The 22,985-nt window shown below is 40.2% G+C and overlaps 1 protein-coding gene across 2 annotated transcripts in view; it reads right to left on the bottom strand.

Moving 5' to 3' along the window:
* COL4A3 (collagen type IV alpha 3 chain) overlaps positions 1 to 22,985 on the bottom strand; it is a 159,176-nt gene that overhangs the window by 6,000 nt on the left and 130,191 nt on the right. Inside the window, exons 35-48 of one of the 2 annotated variants that reach the window (XM_027965247.2) lie at positions 19,499 to 19,597; positions 17,908 to 17,997; positions 17,436 to 17,575; positions 15,006 to 15,132; positions 13,662 to 13,742; positions 12,957 to 13,055; positions 11,425 to 11,472; positions 9,664 to 9,849; positions 8,846 to 8,976; positions 5,478 to 5,550; positions 3,277 to 3,348; positions 3,062 to 3,187; positions 1,889 to 1,987; positions 143 to 355 (exon numbers count right to left, since the gene is read on the bottom strand). In XM_027965247.2, the coding sequence (XP_027821048.2) occupies positions 143 to 355; positions 1,889 to 1,987; positions 3,062 to 3,187; positions 3,277 to 3,348; positions 5,478 to 5,550; positions 8,846 to 8,976; positions 9,664 to 9,849; positions 11,425 to 11,472; positions 12,957 to 13,055; positions 13,662 to 13,742; positions 15,006 to 15,132; positions 17,436 to 17,575; positions 17,908 to 17,997; positions 19,499 to 19,597 (1,584 nt within the window). Of the gene's footprint in view, positions 1 to 142; positions 370 to 1,888; positions 1,988 to 3,061; positions 3,188 to 3,276; positions 3,349 to 5,477; positions 5,551 to 8,845; positions 8,977 to 9,663; positions 9,850 to 11,424; positions 11,473 to 12,956; positions 13,056 to 13,661; positions 13,743 to 15,005; positions 15,133 to 17,435; positions 17,576 to 17,907; positions 17,998 to 19,498; positions 19,598 to 22,985 lie in introns of those variants that run through there. The other variant, XM_042244327.2, reaches the window with a different exon arrangement.

Genomic DNA, 22,985 nt, shown 5'->3' with positions numbered 1-22,985 from the left:
AAATTAAAAAACAAAATAAAAACATAAGTGCTAAAGATACTCAGGTTGTTTACACCTAACTTTAGAGGGAAGTACCCCATGCCATAAAAATGTACTGTCTGTATATGGAACAAAGTGGATAGAAATTAAACAGGGGCATTACCCAGGTCCTGTCCATGGGATTGTTCATTTCCTTGCACAAACAGAAGAGAAAACCCGCTATAGAGTGGCTCTGTCCCTGCTGGACAGGAGGGAATCGCTGTGGTCTGGCTGTGCCGGGTAAAGACAAAGCCCCTCATCACTGTCCCCGCTGCAGGTGGTCCAATGTCTCCAGGTTTCCCCTTCAAGCCTGGCAGGCCGTCGGATCCAGGTGGTCCTTTAGAAAACACACTATACATGTGGCAACACAAACAAAACCTCAAACTTGTTTATCCAAAATACTAATTTGCATATTTATATATATTTATTAAGCCTCAACTATAGAAAGGAGTCCTAAAGAAGTATGATTTATAAAATGGCCAAAGAACTTTCTTAAATGTTGACTATTTTATTACAGATGCCTCTTGTTATAAATATTTGTGTATATCTGATGATGAGTTTTTTGAGATCAGTTCTTCATCTCTATGTTGCCCGGTGGTGCCTGGCATCAAGACCATCTCTGCCTACTTGCTAGTAATTCTTAACACAGCTTGTTTTGTAGTATCCTCAGTCTTGCTATGGCCCCATTTTGAAAGCCAGATGTGGCCAGTAAAGTCTTTAAATTCGTATAATTATTAATAGGAATTTTGTTTTTACCACTTTGAAAAACACAGTACCAAATCATGAGCAATTATGCAGTTATTATTATTAGCTAGCATTATATTTGAATTTTTAAAGACGAATATCTAATCTTTATAGAGTTGTGTCATAGTAGATCTGGGCATATGTCAATGAATTGGGAAATCACATTTAGAACTTTTACTTACTTTAACAAAGATTCAATCCTAAAAATTAAGATTTGGACATTTAGATATTTTCTAGAAGTGTGCTTTTGAAACTTTTGCAGAAGGTAGACTTTGATTCAGGCATATCAAATTGACACATATAAGCTTATGTTCAGACTGAAGTACTTAAAAGAGGCCCCTTTTCAGGACCCACACATGAGTTTTTGAATTGTATTCAAGAATGGCATAGTTAGAAGATGGCTTTCCTGAATAATGATACTAAGTTGCTCTTCTATTCATATCAAAGTAATATTTTTCCAGCTATAACTTAGGTGCCACTGTTTTTCTTTTCTTTGGAAAAAAATGTGCAGTTCATTTATTTCTGTTGTAAATTAGATTAATACTAAAAATTGTAGAGAATTTATAAGGTAATTTTAACTTATTTTATAATAGCAAAATTATATGATAGTTTGCAAATTCTATATCAATCTATATGCTTTATTAACTCTGCCATGCTCTTATCTCATAAGATGCATGTGTATCAACATGCCAATAAGTAAAACCCATTCTTAATTGAAGTCCATAAACCTTAATCTTAAACAAGTAGATCATCACTTTCTACAGTAGGTATCAAAATTAGGTGCCACGCTTAGAGGTAGATGTTATTAACTAAGTACACAGTATCAGCTTTTCTGAAAATAGAATTGGTGTTTCATTAGATCTATGAGCCTGCAGGTTAAAAATCAGGAGTACATTTGCCCAATTAAGACAAAGAAATAATGGTATATTCTAATAACTCTCGATTGTCTACTTCAAAAAGGATGTTTGCCCTGGCTTAGTCTTCTCTGCACTGCACACGCTGAAATATTTAGAGTTCTCATAAGTTCAAACAAATCTCCTTTCTCTGTATGTACAGAGAATAGCTCTCCCTCAGTGAAGAACAGCCAGCTGTTGGTTTTGTGTGTGTGTGTGTGTGTTTTTTTTACCTTGCTCTCCTTTAGAACCTTTGTTGCCTTTTTCTCCAGTTGGTCCAGGAGTTCCAGGTGGACCATCCTCTCCTGGTTTACCTCTTGGCCCACAGGGTCCTAAAGCAAAAAACCAACATTGTATTGAATGGTTCATATAGGATAAAAGGCAAGGTGGCCAACCATCCTAGTTTACCTGAGACTTCCCCAGTGTCAATAACAGAAGTCCTACAAATAAGAGACCCTCATCCCTGGGCAGACTGGGACAACTGGTCATCCAACATGCTACAATCTACTTCCCAAGGGTGAAAAGAAAACTAAAAAATGAACTAGGGGTATATGAAATACAGCACTTTAGTACTGTGTTATGATTTAGATTAATGCTACTCCAGAATTCACTATGCCCTTGTATTGATCAAAGTAATACAATCTCTCTTATCTCTCAGGTGATTCAGGTAAACCTAGAACACAAAAATTCCATCCAGAGGTCTATTACAATATGCTAGGCCAATAGAAAGGGGTTAGTTCAATTTCCATGCACCAATAATTTTAAAAAGTTTCATAATAGTAAGTATATTTGCATTTATTAATTTTCCAAGTGCTGTGCAAAGTGTTGGAAAGCTATAAATATTTTACATAGAACTCGGGTTTATTCAGGCAGTCATTTAGAAATAGAGCTCTAAGACTGGCAGTTTTCAGAGAAGATAGACTTCATACTTTTACCTTAATAAAAAACAACCCTGAGTGCCCTGTAGTGTATTTGCTCAACCTTATACTATAAACACCAGTTGTCAATAGGGTCAAAAGTTCTTTTATTTGCTGGCCTAGAGTAAAATAAGCTCAGTCCTTTGGCCATCTGATGTGAAGAGCTGACTCATTTGAAAAGACCCTGATGATGGTAAAGATTGAAGGCAGGAGAAGAAGGGGATGACAGAGGATGAGATGGTTGGATGGCATCACCAACTCATTGGACATGAGTCTGAGTAAACTCCGGGAGTTGGTGATGGACAGGGAGGCCTGGCATGCTGCAGTCCATGGGGTTGCAGAGTCAGACACAACTGAGTGACTGAACTGAACTGACTGAAAGCTGATTATTAAAAACACTATATTATGTAACATTTTCTGTGAAGTATCATTTGTTTCCAAATCTCTTTACAAGAAGTTTGGTTCAACTACTTCCTAGTGATCCCACACCTGGATCTCCTGGTGGTCCCGGGGGCCCGGGTTCTCCTTGCATCCCTGGTTCTCCAGCTGAACCAGGTGGGCCTGGGCTTCCTGGAAGGGAGATGATCTTCACTGTGCCAGGCTCTCCACGTACACCTATTGGCATGAACAGAAAAGGATGATGGCTTTCCTGATGAGCTACTCTTTCTTCACTGAGAGCAAAATGAAGGAAATTGTATATTTACCAGGTGGTCCTTTTGGCCCAATTCGCCCTGGAGGTCCAGGTGGTCCTGGAAATCCTGAATTACCCTTCTCCCCTAAAAAAAAAAAAAAAAAAAAGGCAATGTCAAGCATTTCATTTGGACCCAATTGGTCATGCGTAGTATCTGTTACAAATGTATTCTAGAAGTACGCATTAGTACTAGTATCTTAGCACTGAAGGGAAAGAGTTCTTAGTTTTTAAGTTCAGAAACCAATTTAATATTTAAGGTGAAATATGAAGTGACATTAAATCTTATTTTAGCACTTCCTAGTGAGTTATATTGGTTGTCATAGTTATCCACTTTCTTAGTTTATTACTCTAGCTTTACTAGTAGCCCAAAGTTAGTTATATTAGGAACTCTCATGAACTTATATGGAATATCTTGTTTGATGAAAACTATCAAAGTAGTAAGGTTTCTCTCCCAGTCTTTGACATGAATAAAAAGGTACCAAGAAACACTGGTTTGGAGAAACACTCTTTTTAAAAATCTTGACACAATGTACATATTATATTTAATTGTTGTTGCTGTTTTTAGTCCCTAAATTATATCTGTTTGTGACCCCATGGACTGTAGCCCACCAGGCTCCTCTGTCCATGGGATTTTCCAGGCAAGAATACTGGAGTGGGTTGCTATAACATCTAATTGGGGAACTTAATACTAAATATGATATTCATAGGAGAAATACAGTGAGACAGTTATCAAAAGTTAACTGGCAATCACACTATAAATTATCCACTTGATATCAGAACTTGAGGATATGTTAATATTTGCTTATATCTACCAGAAGATGCCTAATCTTTTGGGGAATAAAAATTTCCAAATAAGTTCAAACTCATTAGTGATGCCAGATGATGGACAGTCTTATTCTTATATCTAAGAGAATAACTGAATGTGTTTCATGGAACATATTTCAAAAGAACTGGTTAATACTTCTTATTTTATGAATCTTCCTTGGCTTTGCAGGTTGTGCTGCTGGTAAAGAACCCAGCTGCCAAAGCAGGAGACATAAAAGACATGGGTTCAATCTCCAGGTCGGGGAGATTCCTGGGAGGAGGAAGTGGCAACTCACTCCAATATTCTTACCTGAAGAATCCATGGACAGAAGCGATTGGCGGGCTACAGTCCATGGGGTCGCAAAGAGTCGGACATGACTGAAGCAACCTAGCATGCACGCACACAAGCCCTCTATATACATCTAAATATTTCACCAGGATATTTCTTTCTTTGGTGTAGCATTTCTATAATTTTTCAAGTCTTAGCTGTTCCTATTCTGAGACTTGGAAGAGTGACAAATGGTCCACATCTTCCCCAGGCCACTGTTCACCCACCCAGTGGCTAGTGAGATTTCTCAGAAGCTCTTGCTTTGGTTTCTCCTTAGTTATTTGCTCTTTGAAGAGCCAGTGATTGAAAAACTGAAAAGGCTATCTTTGACCTCCACCTTGTCCTCCCTCAGAACTGGAAAAGTGTCTTTCATGGAAATATGGTTTTGTTCACTTTGGTTACTACTAATTTAGCATCTATTTATACTATGATCATCAATTCCCTGCACACACAAAACAGTTCCAGTGGATTCAACCTGCTAAGACAATACATCCAAAATTCAAAATGTCATTTGAGGTCATAGTACCATTATGGGGGATTTTCTGAAAACCTGAAGTTTAAATTTTATGTGTATGAATGTTTTAAACTTAAAACTCCAAATTATGTTTTCTCTGATTAAAAAACAGAATGCATGTGCCCCATAAAAAACCAAATGCTTAAATCTGCATATAAAAATTTACTTACCCTCCCACATGATTATTTTGTGAATATTCTTTTAGATTTTCAGCTTTTTACAGCTATCACACAGGCACAAAGTAAAATAAATCATTCAAAGCAACACTGTTGCTATTGATGTAGTTCCCCATTCTCTGGCCCAACACACATCAGTACACTCAAAGGTCACCACTTCAAACTGTTTCTGTTTTAAGCTTTTCTAGAGTTTGCATCCTTAAGACATGGTTTAATTTTTAAGGCCTCTGGGGTTGGGTGCTGGTGTAGTCTTCCTGCTTCATTCTCCTTCGTTCATTCTATTTGCACCCAGTCTGTTCTGACACTACGGGTTCAGTAAACATCTGTGTGCCCTAAAATGTGACTCATGGTCATTGTCTTTGCATCCACAGAGGACTGAACAAAAACAGTACCTTTCATGCCTGGAAATCCGTAGAATCCAGGATCACCTCTGGCCCCTGGCTGACCGGGGACACCTGGTGCTCCCTATGTTTCAAATAAGAAGAAGTAGAACCAAAGACACATTTTAAAAATCACAATATTAATTATAGTTTTTTAAAGCATATAAGATATTTTATCATATTGGATCAGAATGATCTAAAGTTGACAGACATCGTTTTTACCTTCTAATCCACTATATCACCTCCCGTAACTTCTGTGCCACCTAGACCTCACCTTAGGACTATGATTTTTCAGTAAAAAAGAAGTTAAAACTACATTTGAACACAAGAGCAAACATAACTTCTGATGTGAATGTATGTTAGTGTATCAGATACAATTGGATATTCTGTATTCCAAAGTGAACTGCCCGGTATTCGGAGATCTTTCTGGAAGAACAAGTACCAGATTGCCAGAATGAAAATTATAATTTGTAATTCTTGCAAAGACAACAGATATGCTATTGAACTGTAACAACCACCATCATTCTAACTAAGCCCTCAGAGTTATAACTTACTCTGGTCAGAGTGATAGAAGTACAGGTTTCAGGGATGGGAGTAGGAAGGGGGTGTCAATGGAGTTTTGACATCACTCTTGGCAAGGATGCAATGATCTGACTGGGCTGAGATGCTCCCATCTTCTGAGGCTCACAGTAATTGCCCTTGTGGCCATGAGATGCTCAAGCAAGGCCATAGGAGGAGAGGGGAGGGAACAGGGCTTCCAAAAGGAGCTGTTTGTCAGAATGTTTGTCACCTCCAGTCTTATACTGTCTGTATGAATTGAGACAGAATGCTATTACTTGAAAACAATGAATGGAAGGTCCTGAAAATGCCAACAATAACAAAACTGGTCATGAGCTAGCTGTCCTTGGAGCTTGGAGACCGAAGAAGGAATAGTCCTATTTCTTAGATAAGGTGGTGTGAGGTTAAAAAAGGAAGGAGAGAAAACAGGAGCATGTGATCAAGGATTCTCAGGCTTCTGAAGTCTGGCCTGTTCTCCAGAGGTAAAGGTAACCAGGGAGAAAGGTCTGGTGCCAGGCCCTGCCCTCAGGTGGGGAGGAAGCTGCTTCCTGCAAGGAGAGAGTTGTTAAGGGCAAAGAGTCAGTTTTCATTGAAAAAGACCTTGATGCTGGGAAAAATTGAGGGCAGGAGGAGAAGGGGATGACAGGATGAGATGACTGGATGGCCTAACTGATTCGGGACATGAGTTTGAGCAAACTCTGGGAAATAGTGAAGGTCAGGGAAGCCTGGCGTGCTGCAGTTCATGGGGTCACAAAGAGCTGGACATGACTTAGTGACTGAACAACAATAAGAATTGTCTTTCAGGTGCAAATACAGATGCCTACACTACAGAGGATTTAAGAGAGGGTGCACTTTCAAACTAGACTTTCCACATCTCAGTGTTCTTGGAAGAATTTCAATGTGATTATAAGATCAGTGTTTGCCACTTTCAAAAAATCATGAAGAACAGGAGAAATACCTAATGCTGGAGATAGGTGAGTATCTCATTTTAAAAAAGAGTTGTTAAAAAGTAGATTCAGGAAACCGTATATCAAGAGAGCTTAACATGTTTCCTGACAATAAACCAGGTCAAAGAACCTCATTATCCATCATAAGATAACACATACTCTCTATGACATAACTCTGATTTCCTCATTAGTTTCCAAGAATTTTATGTAAACAGAGAAATCTTTTCAAATATGCTGCTGAGAGAAAGCTAGGGAAGGTGGCTATGGTGTTGAGTGAGATGCTATGATTGAGAGATCTTAATAGGTTGGGAGCATGAGCCTAAAGGAACAAGATGATATCTAAGAAAGGTAAATGTGAAAGTTCTGCACTTAAGTCACAAATACACAAATGGACAAGACAACAAGTAATGGAGGAAACTCACGTGAGGAACTCAAGTTCACGTGAAAAAGGCACAAGGGCTTTCGTTGACCATAAACTTAATGAGTGATGATAATGTGGTGACTAGGCAGCCAAATAGCCCATGTGGAATTCTGTTTTTATTGTTGTTTAGCAGCTCACTCACGTCTGACTGTTTGCAACCCCGTGGACTGTAGCCCACCAGGCTCCTCTGCCCATGCAATTCCCCAGGCAAGTATACTGGAGTGGGTTTCCATTTCCTTCTCTAGGGGATCTTCCTGATTCAGGGATCGAACGTGCATCTCCTGCACTGGATGGCAGATTGTTTACCACTGAGCTACCTGCGAAGCCCCATGTGGACTTATAGGCTGGATTATAAAACAGAATGTTCAGGATAGTGAGACTCGTCTGTCTCTAGCTACTCTCTGGAGTACTGAATTCATATTCCTGGAAGGTTCTCATCTCAAGGTCTGCATTCTTAAGGTATTGACAAACTAGGATATATATATTTCCTCTACAAACTAGGGGAAAACATGTACTTATTGGGTGAGAAAATACTCAGAAGGAAATGACAGCCATTCATAAATACTGGAAAGTATGTTGTGGGGAAAACTAGACATTTAGGGGACAGGAAAGATGACTTTGAAAGCCTGTTAATAGAGAAAATTTTTGTTGTCATCTAAGATGATTCCAAGCTTCTACGTGGAATTGTTCAGAGTCTAAACAAGAGGAGGTTGGGAATGACATAGAGAAGGGCCCCAAATAGACTGAGCTTTCACAGGCCTCTTAGAGACCAAATCTGCCCAACTCTTAAGGTCCTTCCATTCTTTGAACCTTCCAGACTCTGTCATTTTTGGGACTGACTGCACAGAAAAATCACAAGTGGGAAACCTGGGTTGCCTCCAGGTATGTCTGATCCTGGCAGTCCACTTAGAAGAATTCAGTTCAGTTCAGTTGCTCAGTCATGTCCGACTCTTTGCAATCCCACGGACTGCAGCACTCCAGGCCTCCCTATCTATCACCAGCTCCTGGAGTTTACTCAAATTCATGTCCATTGAGTCGGCGATCCCATCCAACCATCTCATCCTCTGTCGTCCCCTTCTCCTCCCACCTTCAGTCTTTCCCAGGATCAGGGTCTTTTCCAGTGAGTCAGTTCTTTGCATCAGGTGGCCAAAGGATTGGAGCTTCAGCTTCAGCATCAGTCCTTCCAATGAATATTCAGGACTGATCTCCTTTAGGATGGACTGGTTAGATCTCCTTGCAGTCCAAGGGACTCTTAAGAGTCTTCTCCAACACTGCAGTTCAAAAGCATCAATTCTTTGGCACTCAGGTTTTTTTCTTTTCCAACTCTCGCATCCACACATGACTACTGGAAAAACCATAGCTTTGACCAGACGGACCTTTGTTGGCAAAGTAATACTTCTGCTTTTTAATATGCTGTCTAGGTTGGTCAGACATCAAAATAATTTCCCACTTACCGGGTGACCTGGTGGCCCCATGTCTCCTACGGCTCCAGGTGGACCTCTTTGGCCAGGCTCTCCCATCAACCCCTTGTCTCCTTTTATGCCTTCTACAGGACTCCCTGGAGGTCCCGGAGGACCAGGCATGCCTGAATTCACAAAAAGCCTGTCAGTATTACCACTTGGGGAGCTTGGCAGGTTCTGTTACTGCCCTTTTGAGTGAAGAGCAAACCCTGCACCTTAACGTTATCTGGCACAAGGCATGAGGCAGGAACTACTTCTCCTTGATGATGGTTTGTTAGAGCAGAATCAGTGCCTAACCCAGTACCTTACACACAGCAGGGGCTCAGTCAGTACTGGTGAATGGATGCCTCTCTCTCTCTGTCTCTCTCTCTCTCCCAGGCTCATGAACTTGATATTTACTAATTTTTTTTTCTTTTTTTAAAAATGTATATATTTTTTGATGTGGACCATTTTTTAAGTCTTCATGGAATTTGTTACAATACCGTTTGTTTTATGTTTTGTTTCCTTGGGCCACAGGCATGTGGGATCTTAGTTTCCCAACCAGGGATCAAACCTGCACCCCCTGCATTGGAAGGCGAAGTCTTAACCACTGCACCACCAGAGAAGTGCCAGTATTTACTAGTTTTTCAGATAGATCCCTCTGCCTCCACACCAACAGCCTTATGCACCCCACGGGAGGACAGGTGGGCATGGGAAAACAGAGAAGACCAGCAGGAAAAAGAAGCAAGATGGTCACATGAGTGGGTTGAAAGCTTCTGATGTCAAATGTTATTTTCATTCTTTTATCATATTTAAAAAAGTAGATTCTTTACCTGGGTTTCCTCTAGAGCCAGGTGGACCTTGATCTCCTTTCTGGCCAGGGATGGTTACACCAGGAAAGCCTGGTGCCCCTTGAGGTCCTGTCATGCCAATGGGCCCTGGAGGCCCAGCATCTCCCACTGGCCCTTTCCTGCCAGGGAGGCCAGGCAAGCCTGGTACTCCCCTGTCTCCTTTGGTTCCTGCAAAGAAAAAAGTCTGGTAAGTTTCTGTAATGCCCCTGTATTTGAGGTTATAGTTTGTGGCTATCCCTAATAACAGAGACACTTTGCTTAAAGGTATTAAGGTATATTTTTTGCTTAAAGGTATATATTTTAAGAGGCTGACAAAAGAGATGTAAGTCTATGAAGACAGGGTCCAGACTAGACTCAGTTCTGCCTCCAGCTATCTGTTGCTCCTGGTAGAGTCATTTCACTGTTTTCTTATTTTAAAAATAGAGGTGATATCTGACTTAACTCAGTTCTTTAGATATCAAGTGAGAGAATATGCAGATGAAAAGCATGGTATAAGCTCTAAAGTGTTCTGTCTGTTATTATCTGGTGGATTTTAATTACAATGACTTTATTTAATCACTGATAGTTCAACAGAGCATTAAAAAGCTAAATTCAGGGTCAGTTTGTGCATTACAAGTGTTGCCCAGCCAAACCCTGACAGAGGAACGACAAAGCTGCTGTTCCTGTTCTGTCCTCTGATTACTTCTCCCCCATAAGATAAGCACCAGTCTGGGAGAAATGTGAGATTTGGATTTCCCAAAGAAGTCTCCCCCAGAAGGTCACAACTTAATACTAATATTTTTAATCTCAGAAAACCTTCAAGAAATTGTGCTTTGACATTCATGAATGGAAAATGTTTTATGAATTGAAAATAATCTCCCCCTCTTCTCTCCCATCTTTGTGTTACTCTAGAAGTATTCTAGGAATAAAATCTATAACATCATATGGAAAAACCCGAATGAAGTTCTTGGCCAATCCAATAGTAAATGGCATGACAACAGGAAATGATGGAAGGAAGAATGAAAAGTGAGGATGAGGCTGGTGGCAGAGGTAAGGGCTTGGAGAGTTATATATTATGCAGAGAATGCTTAAAGTGATGATGAAAATAAAACTGAATATCTAACCCTTTGTTTACCATGTTCTTTTTTCTGCCTATAATTTATACTTAAAAAAAAAAAAAAAAGAATTTAGATGATTTCAGCTCTCTGCAAGCTCCGAAATGCTTGAAGGGTCTGGCAACAGTCTGAGGCAAACAAAAAACGTGTATGTTCTAATGACATGTTCAGTAAATTGCCATGCCTGAGATCCTGAGAGAGTTATGGGAAAGCCCTGAAGAAACAGTAGCCTGAGCCACACACTGGCTCCAGGGGTTGGAATCAGACCAATGAAGAGAACAAGGTGGCAAAGATTAGTGTTACTACTGCAGCTCAGAATAGCATGGAGAGGAAACTCCTTGAGAAGCTATCAATTCCACCTCCATCTTTTTAGGAGGTGATCCATTTAAACCATGCTGATAACAAGAAAGGAAATACAGAAGAAGTCTTTTCACTTTCATAGATGGGAATTTGAAAGTTGGATTACAGTGTCTAGTTTGTTCCATGGTAATAATGGAACATTTTTACTTGAATGCTAGGAATATAAATATTCTGTGTTACCACTGGGACTTCTTTAATTCAGAATGCTAAGTGTATCTGTCAGGGCTATTAAATCAGATTTGGTCCTTGAAAATGTATATCACCAGGTTTGGGAGGAAGAACCACTCACCTTGAGGACCAGGTTTCCCTCTTGGACCTGGAGGTGCTCCCAGCAAGCCTGAAAGAGAAAATTTTGGTATTTCAATATGTTATATATATACAGTTAATTTATATCATATAATATATATTATGGAGAAGGGAAATGGCAACCCATTCCAGTATTCTTGCCTAGAGAATCCCATGGACAGAGAAGCCTGGTTAGCTACAGTCCATGGGACTGCAAAGAGTTGAGAGGGTAACAGGCAGGAAGGCTAGGGGCTGCAAACAGAGGAAATAGGCTGCGAGTGTCAGATTTTTTTTATCTCTCTTAAGCAGCAGGAGGGAACAAAGTACAAGTGTCAGATTTTCTCCCTTCTCTGTATAAATTTAAAAGGAGGTTTCTCTTAAAATTCTGTGTTGCCATGATGACACCTGGTTCCACCTGAACTTAACTTTTCTCAAACCATGAGCTAACCAATGCATTTTTCTTATGGAAATGTTTCTCTTAAGCTATGTTAATGAACTATGTATTTACCCTGGACTCTGTCTTTCTTCTAGTCAGTTCCACTTAAGATTCAGAACCAATAAGGGCTCAACAAACCAGTATGTTTTACTCATATGTTGTTCTCCTAATCTATGTTAATGAAACCACATATTTACTTGGAAACCTGCCTTTCTTCAAGATTCATGTCAATCATTTTATGGCCCAGGATGACTCACCTTGTGCCAATGTTATTTCAAAATGCATGTTGTGGGTGAGGGGCCTGGTGCCTCTCTCTGAGTTTTGAGACATTCCCTTTCTCTAATTAGCAGCCTGCTGGTAGCTATATAACATCCAGCTAAAGACTAGCGGGGGGGGGGGGGGGGGGGGGGAGGGTTGGTACTCTTTCTGCCCCCTTCTGATGTCTATGTCAGAGGCTTTCTCTATCTCTTTTATACTTTAATAAAACTTTATCACACAAAAGCTCTGAGCAATCAAGCCTCATCACTGGCCCTGGCTTGAATTCCTCTCCTCCTGAGGCCAAGAATCCCAATGTCTTTCACAGCTCAGCAACAACCTTTCAGAGTTACATGACTGAGTGACTAATACACATATATTCATCTTCATGCATATATATATACACATATATATTTATATTTATATATGGCTTCCCAGGTGGCACAGTGGTAAAGAATCTGCCTGCCAATGCAGGAGCTACAAGAGATGTGAGTTCGATCCTTGGGTTGGGAAGATCCCCTGGAGTAGAAAGTGGCAACCCATTTCAGTATTCTCACCTGAAAAATCCCATGGACAGAGGAGCATGGTGGACTACAGTCCATGGGGTTGCAGAGTTGGACATGACTGAGCGACTGACGCACACACATATATATTCCCTAATGTGACATTGACCTATGTATAAAATTTATTCTACTTGGTCAACTTCACTTTGGTAACAGAATTATTGCAACCCAGAACAACTTAAAGGTCATCAGTTCTGTCAGGGAAGGATTTCTAGAATGGTGAAGAATTACAGTGTCACTAGTCATTCTAAAACTAGTGCATCCATGATGAGCAAGCTGTACCTGTTTCTCCTTTTTCTCCGGCTGGACCAGGAATTCCATCAAGTCCTTGATTACCTCTCTCACCCACTGGTCCAGGATTTCCTGGCAATCCTGGAGGACCTGGAAAAAAAAGCCATTCAAAGAGAGGACTTACTTCCTACCAATGGCCTGTTGTGAACCCCAGATGTGTGGAATTCTGTAAAAATTGTTCATTTTTCAGAATTGTAGTGACATGAAGCTAAATTCACAGTGAAAGCCATGGACTGGTTAGTGCTATCATGAGGATTTTCACTTTGCATAGGTTGGCTGATCTTTGAATTGGGAGAGAGAGCAAGCTAAGTTGCTTCAGTCATGTCTGACTTAGCAAACCTCTTGCCTGTAGCCCACCAAGCTCCTTTAATGGGGATTCTCCAGGCAGGAATAGTGGAGTGAATTGCCATGCCCACCTCCAGGGGATCTTCCAGACCCAAGGATTGAACCCATGTCTCTTATGTCTCCGGCATTGGCAGGCACGTTCTTTACCATGAGCACTGCCTGGGAAGCCCGATCTTTGAATTATACCTAACCTCGCTTTTCCACATTGTCATCTGGAAACTGGGTAACTGGAAGCTACCTTCCAAGGAGCAGTTGTGGGTCAGAGATACAGGTAGGTAGAAAGAGATTCTAACCACATAGAAAACATGCTTCCCTCACAAAAGGGAACTAGACAAAATACAAAAATGGAACCTGGAGGGCCTTTGATTCCTGGAAAGCCAGGGAAGCCTTTGATTCCTTTGGACCCCAAATCACCACCAGGACCAGATTTCCCTGTAAATGAAGAGAGAGGGAAAGGAAAAGAGAAAACCACAAGATGAATGATTCCAACAATGGCTAAATGCTAGTTGTTACAGTCAACTGTGCTCAAGCTGGTCTTCAGGGGTCGCTCTTGCTACTAGTCACAGTGGATTTTGTCTTGGATGTTATTTCCCCAGAGAAGCACAGCAGAGATGTGTCCACTCATTTTCAAAGGTATGTGTACCCCAGCCAGGTGGACAGCTGAATATCTGATTTATTACTTTAATTGGGATTTAGCAGCAAGTCCACTGAACCTTTCCATGTTTGGAAAAAATAGTTTAAATATTGCCTTTAGGTAAGACCTGAAGCTGCAAACCAGTGACTGAGTAGTTGTTTTTGATCAAATGACGTGAAAATCCAAATAACAAGCAAATATTATTAAGAAAGCAACCCAATGTTCAAACTGGAAACATGTCAGAAAAAAAAAAGTCTCAGATCAACAGTGTTACAGGTTAAATTGTGTTGCCTCCAAATGCATCTGCCGAAGTCTTCATCACTTACTATGTCAAAATATCACTGCATTTGGAGGTAAGTCTTTGCTTATTTATTTTTTTGCCTGTGCTGCCCCAGTTGTGGGAAATTAGTCCACTGACCAGGGATTGAACTCTGGCCCCCAGTGGAGTCCTAACCACTGGACTACCAGGGAATTCCCAGGCAGGGTCTTTCAAGAAGTAATTAAGTTAAAAAGAGGTCACCAAGGCAGATGGTGACCCTAATCCAACATGACTGATATCTTTATAAGAAGAGGTTGTGACACAGATACACAGAGGAAAGACACTTGGAGAAGGAGGCCACCTACAAGCCAAGGAGAGAGGCCTCAGAAGAAATCAGCTCTGGGACACCTTGATCTCAGACTCTCAGCCTCCAGAACTATGAGAAAATGAATTTCCGTTTAAGCCACCCAGTCTGTATATTTGCTTTGGAAGCCTTAGGAAACTATTACAAATATACTAAGTACATTGAGCTAACATTTCCTGTCTTTAGGTTGAATTCACGTGAGGCAGCACTCCCAAAATTTTGTTTACAGGAGGCTTTAAGATTTCTGGTCACCAAACTGGACTGAAGTGGGCTCCTTGCAATTCATTTGCTGTTTCGTAGTGTCTTTGATTATAAAGATCAAAGGTGAAAGAAGGCAACTAGTACAAAAGCCTAAATAGCTTTCCATTCACTATTCTAGGAAGCGAGGGCCATACGTGTGTCAGGCTTCCAGCATTCAGGTTGCAAAGCCAGGCTCACCTGGGTGGCCAGGGGGTCCGGGACTCCCAGGAAGTCCCTCTGGTCCAGCAGGCCCCGAACGTCCAGGTGCGCCAGGTGGCCCTCTTTCGCCTTTCTTGCCCATGTCACCTGGCAATCCTGGATCTCCCTTAAATTCAGTCAAACAGCTTTAAAATTCTCATATAAGCAGGATATGTGATCAGAATTAAGTATAAACTATGTTAGTTTGCATGTATTGATTTATTTAGCAATTCATGGTTAATGTCTGCTGTGAGACAGCACCCTGAAAACTTGCTGGAAATAAGATGGCTATGTAATTTGTGGGGTACAGTGCAAAATGAAAATGCACCTCTCTTGTTTTTTAAAAATAAACTTTTAAAAAGCAGTTCAAGATAGAAATGGCAGCGCATTAAACCAAGCATGGAGTCCTTATCAGCATGGACCTCTGTGGCTACAGGGAGTCCTATGCCCAGGAAGATAGGAATATGATGGTAATTGCATACAGATGTGTGATAGATACAATCCCTGCCTTCATGGAACTTTAGAGACTGCTGGGAGACAGATATTAATCACAAATGTATAAGTTCAAATTATAATGTTTAACTCAGGTGTAAGAAGCAAGCAGAACAAATAGATATGTGTTCATCAAATACTCTGCGGGCAGATAAGTAAATGTAAAAAAACCCAAAACTTTCCATGGTTTTCTATTCATTAAATCTGTACCTCGCTTTTATGATAAGCCAGAACATATGGATTTGATAGTGACTTACAAAATCTTGAAGGTAGCTAATTAAAATACTACTGTTACTAAGATTTGCCAGCATGATAAAGCCAGCTCATTTTGTGTTCAGTGTACAGTTTTAAAAAATTTTCTTCTGTAGTTACCTATGAAAAATTTAAATCTAAATGAAACTGTTCATTAACTGAATGAATTAAGTCAAATACAATTTCTCATAGAGGAAAAAATGGAAAGAATCTCTCCCTGGCTTTCTGAGGATTTAGTTTAAAATAAAGGGCAAAGTAAATTTGTTTGTACTCCAAGTAATAAAGGGACTTTGTGGTTTCTAAAAATTTTTCTTTCTTGTTGATTTATAGCTGGAGGAAATCTTTAGGAAAGGTGGTATTTTATTGGCTCAAAAGAGAGTCAGGGAGAAAGTCCCCTAAGTAACAATTTTTACATTCTTTGGAATTATATACTCTTGAAAGTCTGATGACAAATAACAGACTCCTACAAAAGAAAAACAAACAAACAAAAAAACCCCGTCTCCAAACAGTTTTCATTCAATTTCAGGATTGATGAAATCGATCTGGATTCAATTTTTCTTTGGATCCAATAGGCTTCCCCAGGGGTCCATGGAACTACAAGTTAAAACCCCCTGCTGGTGGGAATTTCTGTTAGTTATTCTCTATCAGTCTCGCTCTGAATCTTAGTGTAGTTGCTATAGACAGAAAGGTTGGAAGAAGATAAACCTAAATAACAACTGAGCCCCGCTGAAACCTTTGGTTGCTGCTGATACAACATATAAGGGAGGACTTTGACAGAGCAGAAGCACTGAAAAACTGCGACAGGATAAATAAATCTTCTGTGTAACGCAATGAAAATAAAGTTCTAAAACAATTAAGGAAGATAAATGTATCTTAGGAATTTTTTGTGTGTTTGCTTTTTAATAATGCTCTAAATTTATTTTATTTTAATCTTTTGTTATATTTAATAAGCGTTTTTTATTATAAACTTGGGAAATTTATTTTTGTAAGCATGTATGATTTGAATCCAGAGCAGAGACTGACCACTTTGTGCCATAAGAAAAACAAACACTGCCTGGGCATCTTATATGGACCTGTGATCACCGACTCCCTCTGGCAGCATACAAAAATTGCAGGGCCAGTTTTGAGAAATATCTCATGGGTTGAAACTGGAGAAAATAAACTCAGAAGTTGAAACTGTAGTAGACATCCTCAGTTATGTGTGTGTGTGTGTGTGTGTGTGTGCTTAGTCGCTTAGTTGTGTCCGACTCTTTTGCGACCCTGTGAACTGTAGCCCACCAGTCTCCTCTGTCCTTGGGGATTCTCCAGGCAAGAGAACTGGAGTGGGTTTCCATGCCCTCTTCCAGGGGATCTTCCCAACCCAGGGACTGAATCCAGGTCTCCAGCATTGCAGATGGATTCCTTATCAGGGAAGCCCACCAGGAAGCATACGTAAATTGCAGGGCCAGTTATAAGAAATATCTTGGGGGTTGAAACTGGAGAAAATAAACTCAGAAGTTGAAACTGTGTGATAGACATCCTCAGTTATAGAGAGAGAGGGGGAAAAAAAAAAAGAAGCCCAGACAAATGCCTGAAAATACAGTAATGTTTTCAATTCTCCTTGCCCACAATGAATCCAGATACTTGTTGATATTTAAAAGGACTCATTCCACTACCACAATGTAAATACTTTAGTGGCCTACATACCTTTGGTCCTGGTGGTCCTGGCCTTGCACCTTCCGAATAACCTGGCTCTCCCTTATCTCCTTGGAGACCATGAATACCCGGGAGGCCTGGACTTCCAGCTAGACCCGGGAACCCCACAGTTCCCTTCATTCCTTTAGTACCTGAAATTAGGAAAGAAATCAGGTAAAATAGGTAAAGGCAGAGATCTCGAAGGATTCTGTTCCTGACCTTTGCACAAACCATCTTTCTCCCATGAAGTTGGTTTCTCAGAAGCTCTAAAGCATCAGGTAGCCTCAATGGATGATTTTCTGCACAGTGTAAATATTTATTTCATTCTCATGTTCTTGCTGCATACAGTACCTTTGTCTAAGAGCATATCTAATTGTTTTACACCAACTTTCTACCAAGTGGAAAACCAAAGTGACAACACAGAAAATGTAGAATCAGGACTCATCATGAGGTTGTAGGCTCACAATAGGACCTTATGCGTTACCTGGCACTCCCATGTTTCCCGTGCTTCCTGGGATACCACGTGGTCCTGGCTCACCGGGATTCCCAATGCTGCCCGGCTCTCCTCTGGGGCCTTAAGAACAAATAAATAGTCATAGGTTCTGTGTAGTTTCTGGACACAGTAGATGCTCAATGAACACTTCGGCTTGCACAAATGAATGAATCCAGAGCAACCAGACCAGCTGGTTTAGGTACTTGTTTAGCTGCCGCTATGCCTTCAAATAGGGAAGGGACTGGCAACTCAGAAGATGTACAATTAGAGAAAATTATATTTTTGTCAGCAGGCCTGGAGTTCAAACATCAAAATCATCCTAGGACCAAGGCCAGCAGGAAAAAAGGGGCTACTGTGACAATACGGTAATAGATTTCCAAATGCCGTAAGGAAATTTTATTACCATGCAATAAATTTCATCACTGATGTTGTCACGGGGAATAGGGGACTACTTTATTTATTTAAAAAATTACTTTACAAACTGAATAATGTGTCTAAAATAGAGGCAAATTTGGAAGCCTCTAAAGCATTTTCTTTTAATTTCATGGCTGCAATCACCATCTACAGTGATTTTCGAGCCCAAAAAAATGTCTGACACTGTTTCCACTGTTTCCCCATCTATTTGCCATGAAGTGATGGGATGAGATGCCATGATCTTAGTTATCTGAATGTTGAGCTTTAAGCCAACTTTTTCACTCTCCTCTTTCACTTTCATCAAGGTTTTTTAGTTCCTCTTCACTTTCTGCCATGAAATTAAAAGACTCTTTATTCCTTGGAAGGAAAGTTATGACCAACCTAGATAGCATATTAAAAGCAGAGACATCACTTTGTCAACAAAGGTCCGTCTAGTCAAGGCTATGGTTTTTCCAGTGGTCACGTTTGGATGTGAGAGTTGGACTGTGAAGAAAGTTGAGCACCAAAAAATTGATGCTTTTGAACTGTGGTGTTGGAGAAGACTCTTGAGAGTCCCTTGGACTGCAAGGAGATCCAACCAGTCCATCCTAAAGGAGATCAGTCCTGGGTGTTCTTTGGAAGGACTGATGCTAAAGCTGAAACTCCAATACTTTGGCCACCTCATGCAAAGAGTTGACTCATTGGAAAAGACTCTGATGCTGGGAGGGATTGGGGGAAGAAGAAGAAGGGGACGACAGAGGATGAGATGGCTGGATGGCGTCACCAACTCGATGGACATGAGTTTGAGTGAACTCCGTGAGTTGGTAATGGACAGGGAGGCCTGGCGTGCTGCAATTCATGGGGTCGCAAAGAGTCAAACATGACTGAGTGACTGAACTGAACTGAAAGCATTTTCTTACTTTCTTCCAGGATATATGATATTGTAATAAATTATAGTGTACAATACATGCCAGCAATTTCAAAATAACATTTTGAATGCAAAATAGAACTTCATGTAGGTTAATATTTTTAGTTAAGACAGGCTGACCACAATTTAGTTAAATTATAAGAAGTAAATTCCTGTTGGGACAACGTCAGGGCAGAATTCATATTCTAAAAACACATTTTTGTTAAATTTAGGCCTAGGAAAACTTAACACGTGTTATTCTTATTAGAGAATCAGTCCTACCTGGTGGTCCTGGTGGTCCAGGAAGCCCTGGGAGTCCTTTTATGCCTGGTAACCCTGGAATGCCTCTGTATCCTTTCTCACCAGGCTTTCCTGCAAGTCCTAATGTTAAAAAACCATGTATTAAATATACAGGTTAGAATTCTATCAGACTTTTCCAATCCTGATTAAAATTTATTAGCTATTATTATAGTATACATAGAATATTTGTTAAGAGCATGAGCAGATTTAGGCTTATATTTTATTTAAAAAGAGTGTTAAATGAGATAACACATAAAAACCATTGGCACAGTTCCTGGCATGAGTTAGGTATAGTTCTCAAAGAACACTAGCAATTATCATAATGTTTACACTTTAAACCATTATTTTAGGAATTAGTGACCTAAACACAGCTCTTCTCTTTTTTCTTTAATTAATGACAGAGCATCTACTACGGTATTCTTATTTAGACTACTGCATTCTTAATCCATCTATTACAACTATAATTTACTAAGTAACTGATTTATGGAAGACATTATTTTCTTTTAATTATCTGATTTAACCTTCAGGCAATCTCAATGAATTCTTGAGCCTTTCCAGACTGGGTGGTGAGATGAGAAAATTGAGACTCCTTAAGAAGTCAATGAACTAATGTAGAGTTACAACATCAGTTAGTGGTAATGCTGGGATCTGAACCCAGTCCCACAACACCATCCTGCTTTTCCTAAAACACGGATTTGATCACATTATTCTCCTGCTAAAAAATATTCATTGCCTCTCTTTTGCCTACAGAGTAAACGATGAATTCCCTTCATGGCGCTTAGAGCATTCTACAATCTGTCCATGGCCTGGCTTATGCCTTTCCTCACGCAGAGTCACTTCCTTTGTCTGTTTCCCTGCTCACATATTCATTCATTCACATATGGGTTGAGTACTAGTTAATAGACAGGTCCTGTTTTGAGTACTGGAGACATAAGTAAATCACATTCCCTTTGTCCCAGTTTTTAGTATTTAATTGGAGAGAGCCAAATAAAAAATCACCACCCAGAGAGAGAGTTTCTGTAACAGAGTTGGGCACAATGTGCTACAGGTAAGAATTCTGAGGAAGGGGAATTTTAAAATTTTTATTTGGTTTTTATTTTTGGCTGCACCATGAGGCATGAAGGATCTTAGTTCTCCAACCAGGAAACCAACTTGGACCTCCTGCATTGGGAGCACAGAATCTTAACCACTGTACCCCTAGGGAAGTCCCAAGAAGAGGGGATATTTTTAAGCTCAATCTTGAAGACCAAGTGGGAGCCAGCTGGATGGAGAAAGCATGCAATGGAGCAGGAATTCCCAGACAAGAAAATACATGTGTGAAGGGGTGGTGACTGGCAAGAGGTGAGAATTTTTTCTTTTGTAACTTTTGTTTTTTTCCATATGTGTCCTTTATCATAACCTAAAATATGTATTATTTAGTTTATTCATTTGCTTTGTTTTTTAAGGGGTGGCAAACGACTGCCTGTGGGCCAAATTCGGCTTAATGTTTTATGGCTGGAGATCCAAGGATGGCTTTCACATTTTTGTGGGTTGTAAATAAACAAACACCAAAAAAGAATAGGCAGCTAGGGTCACAGGTGGTCCACAAAGCCTAAGATATTTACTACCTGGTCCTGGATATAAATCATTTCAGAGACATGACTGCCGCTTTCCTCCACTGAGCTGTTAGTTTCCTCATGACCAGGATATTAGCACTGCTTTGTTTACCGCTCTGTCTTTAGGACAGAGTAAAATGCCCCGTCAGTAGGTTCTAAAAATAATTGTTGAGTAGATAAATGTTATGTGGCTGGAGAGGTAGGCGAAGGGCAAGTGGTAGAGAAACTTGGATGCCAGTCTAAGAAAGTTGAATTCTTAAAGCAAGGGGAGACTTGGAAAGATTTTAAGCCAAGAATATTCCTTGCTCATTTGAAACCTACTCACAATTTAAATACTCTTTCATGGAGGATTTTTAAAAAATTTTATTTTATTGAAGTATAGTTGACTTACAATGTGGTATTATTTCTGTTGTATACAAAGTAATTCAGTAGTTATATGCATATATTCTTTTTCATATTATTTTCCATTATAGTTTATTACAGGATATTGAATATAGTTTCCTGTGCCCATGGAGGCTTCTTTGACTACCCCATCTGAGGTGTTCTCTGCTTTGTTCATCTCCCACAGAGCTCAGTGTCTTGGTACCCAGCCAACAGCAGAGTGAGAAGGCTGAGTACAGACTTTGCTTTTTACCTTTTTATTTTGTATTGGAGTATAGCTGATTAACAAACAATGCTGTGACAGTTTCAGGTGAACAGGGAAGGGAGCCAGTCATACGTACACATGTATCCATTTGCCCTCAATGAGTATGGACTTTGGAACCACATCAGAGTGAGGTCCACCTCTGCACTTCCTATCAGAATGACACTGAGTAATTTGACCTTTCTATTCCCCATCTGTAAAATGGGATGATAGCAATCATCTATTCGTACTGTTGTTGTGAAAATTAAATGAGTCAATATTTGTAGAATTTGGAATAGTACCTGCATGTGGGAAGGGCTTCACAGGTCTTTGCTAAAAGTAACACAACAGTTCTATTGTATTATTCATTTTCTTTTTGTTGTTTAGTTGCTAAGTTGTATCTTACTCTTTGCAACCCCAGGGACTGTAGCCTACCATGATCCTCCGTCCATGGGATTCCCCAGGCAAGGATACTGGAGTGGGTTGCCGTCTCTTCTTTGTACTACGCCTAAATCTCCCATGCAGACTCCTCAAGGAGAGGAAGACTGGTTTTTCTGTACCCTTAATAGCTCTTCCACTATTTGCAATGGATGTCTTCAAGTTAGAAATTCAGATAAAAAAATGAATCATATTGAAATTAGAGAGGCCTAGATAGTATGATCTTTTGCTGTTGTTGTTCACGCTCTGCTCCTTGGTTATGTGTTTGAAAAGCCAAAAGGAAACATACAGGACAGCCTCCATGTATACTGTACTTTGTTGCTAAGTCACTGCTAAGTCACTTCAGTCGTGTCCGACTCTGTGTGACACCATAGATGGCAGCCCACCAGGCTCCCCCATCCCTGGGATTCTCCAGGCAAGAACACTGGAGTGGGTTGCCATTTCCTTCTCCAGTGCAGGAAAGTGAAAAGTGAAAGGGAAGTCGCTCAGTCGTGCCCCACCTTCAGCGACCCCATGGACTGCAGCTTACCAGGCTCCTCCGTCCATGGGATTTTCCAGGCAAGAGTACTGGAGTGGGGTGCCATTGCCTTCTCCAACTGTACTTTGTTGGAAGCATAGAAATAACATGTGTCCCTCTATATATCACAGAAACAATTTTTTAACTACAAATTACTCTCCATTGTGCATTCATGATGTTAGAGCCAAATTGTAGTTTATGCAGGCACAGATATGCTATTCATATTTTTTTCCCCAAAATGTTTGCAACACTACTTAAATCATCTAGACTGGACATTTGTGCCAGTATTTTTTTTTT

This window comes from Ovis aries, chromosome 2 (assembly GCF_016772045.2).
Source record: "Ovis aries strain OAR_USU_Benz2616 breed Rambouillet chromosome 2, ARS-UI_Ramb_v3.0, whole genome shotgun sequence".
In the NCBI taxonomy this organism is placed as follows: Eukaryota; Metazoa; Chordata; class Mammalia; order Artiodactyla; family Bovidae; genus Ovis; species Ovis aries.
Note: the sequence above shows the minus strand (reverse complement) of the source record. Positions and strands in the feature narration are given on the sequence as shown.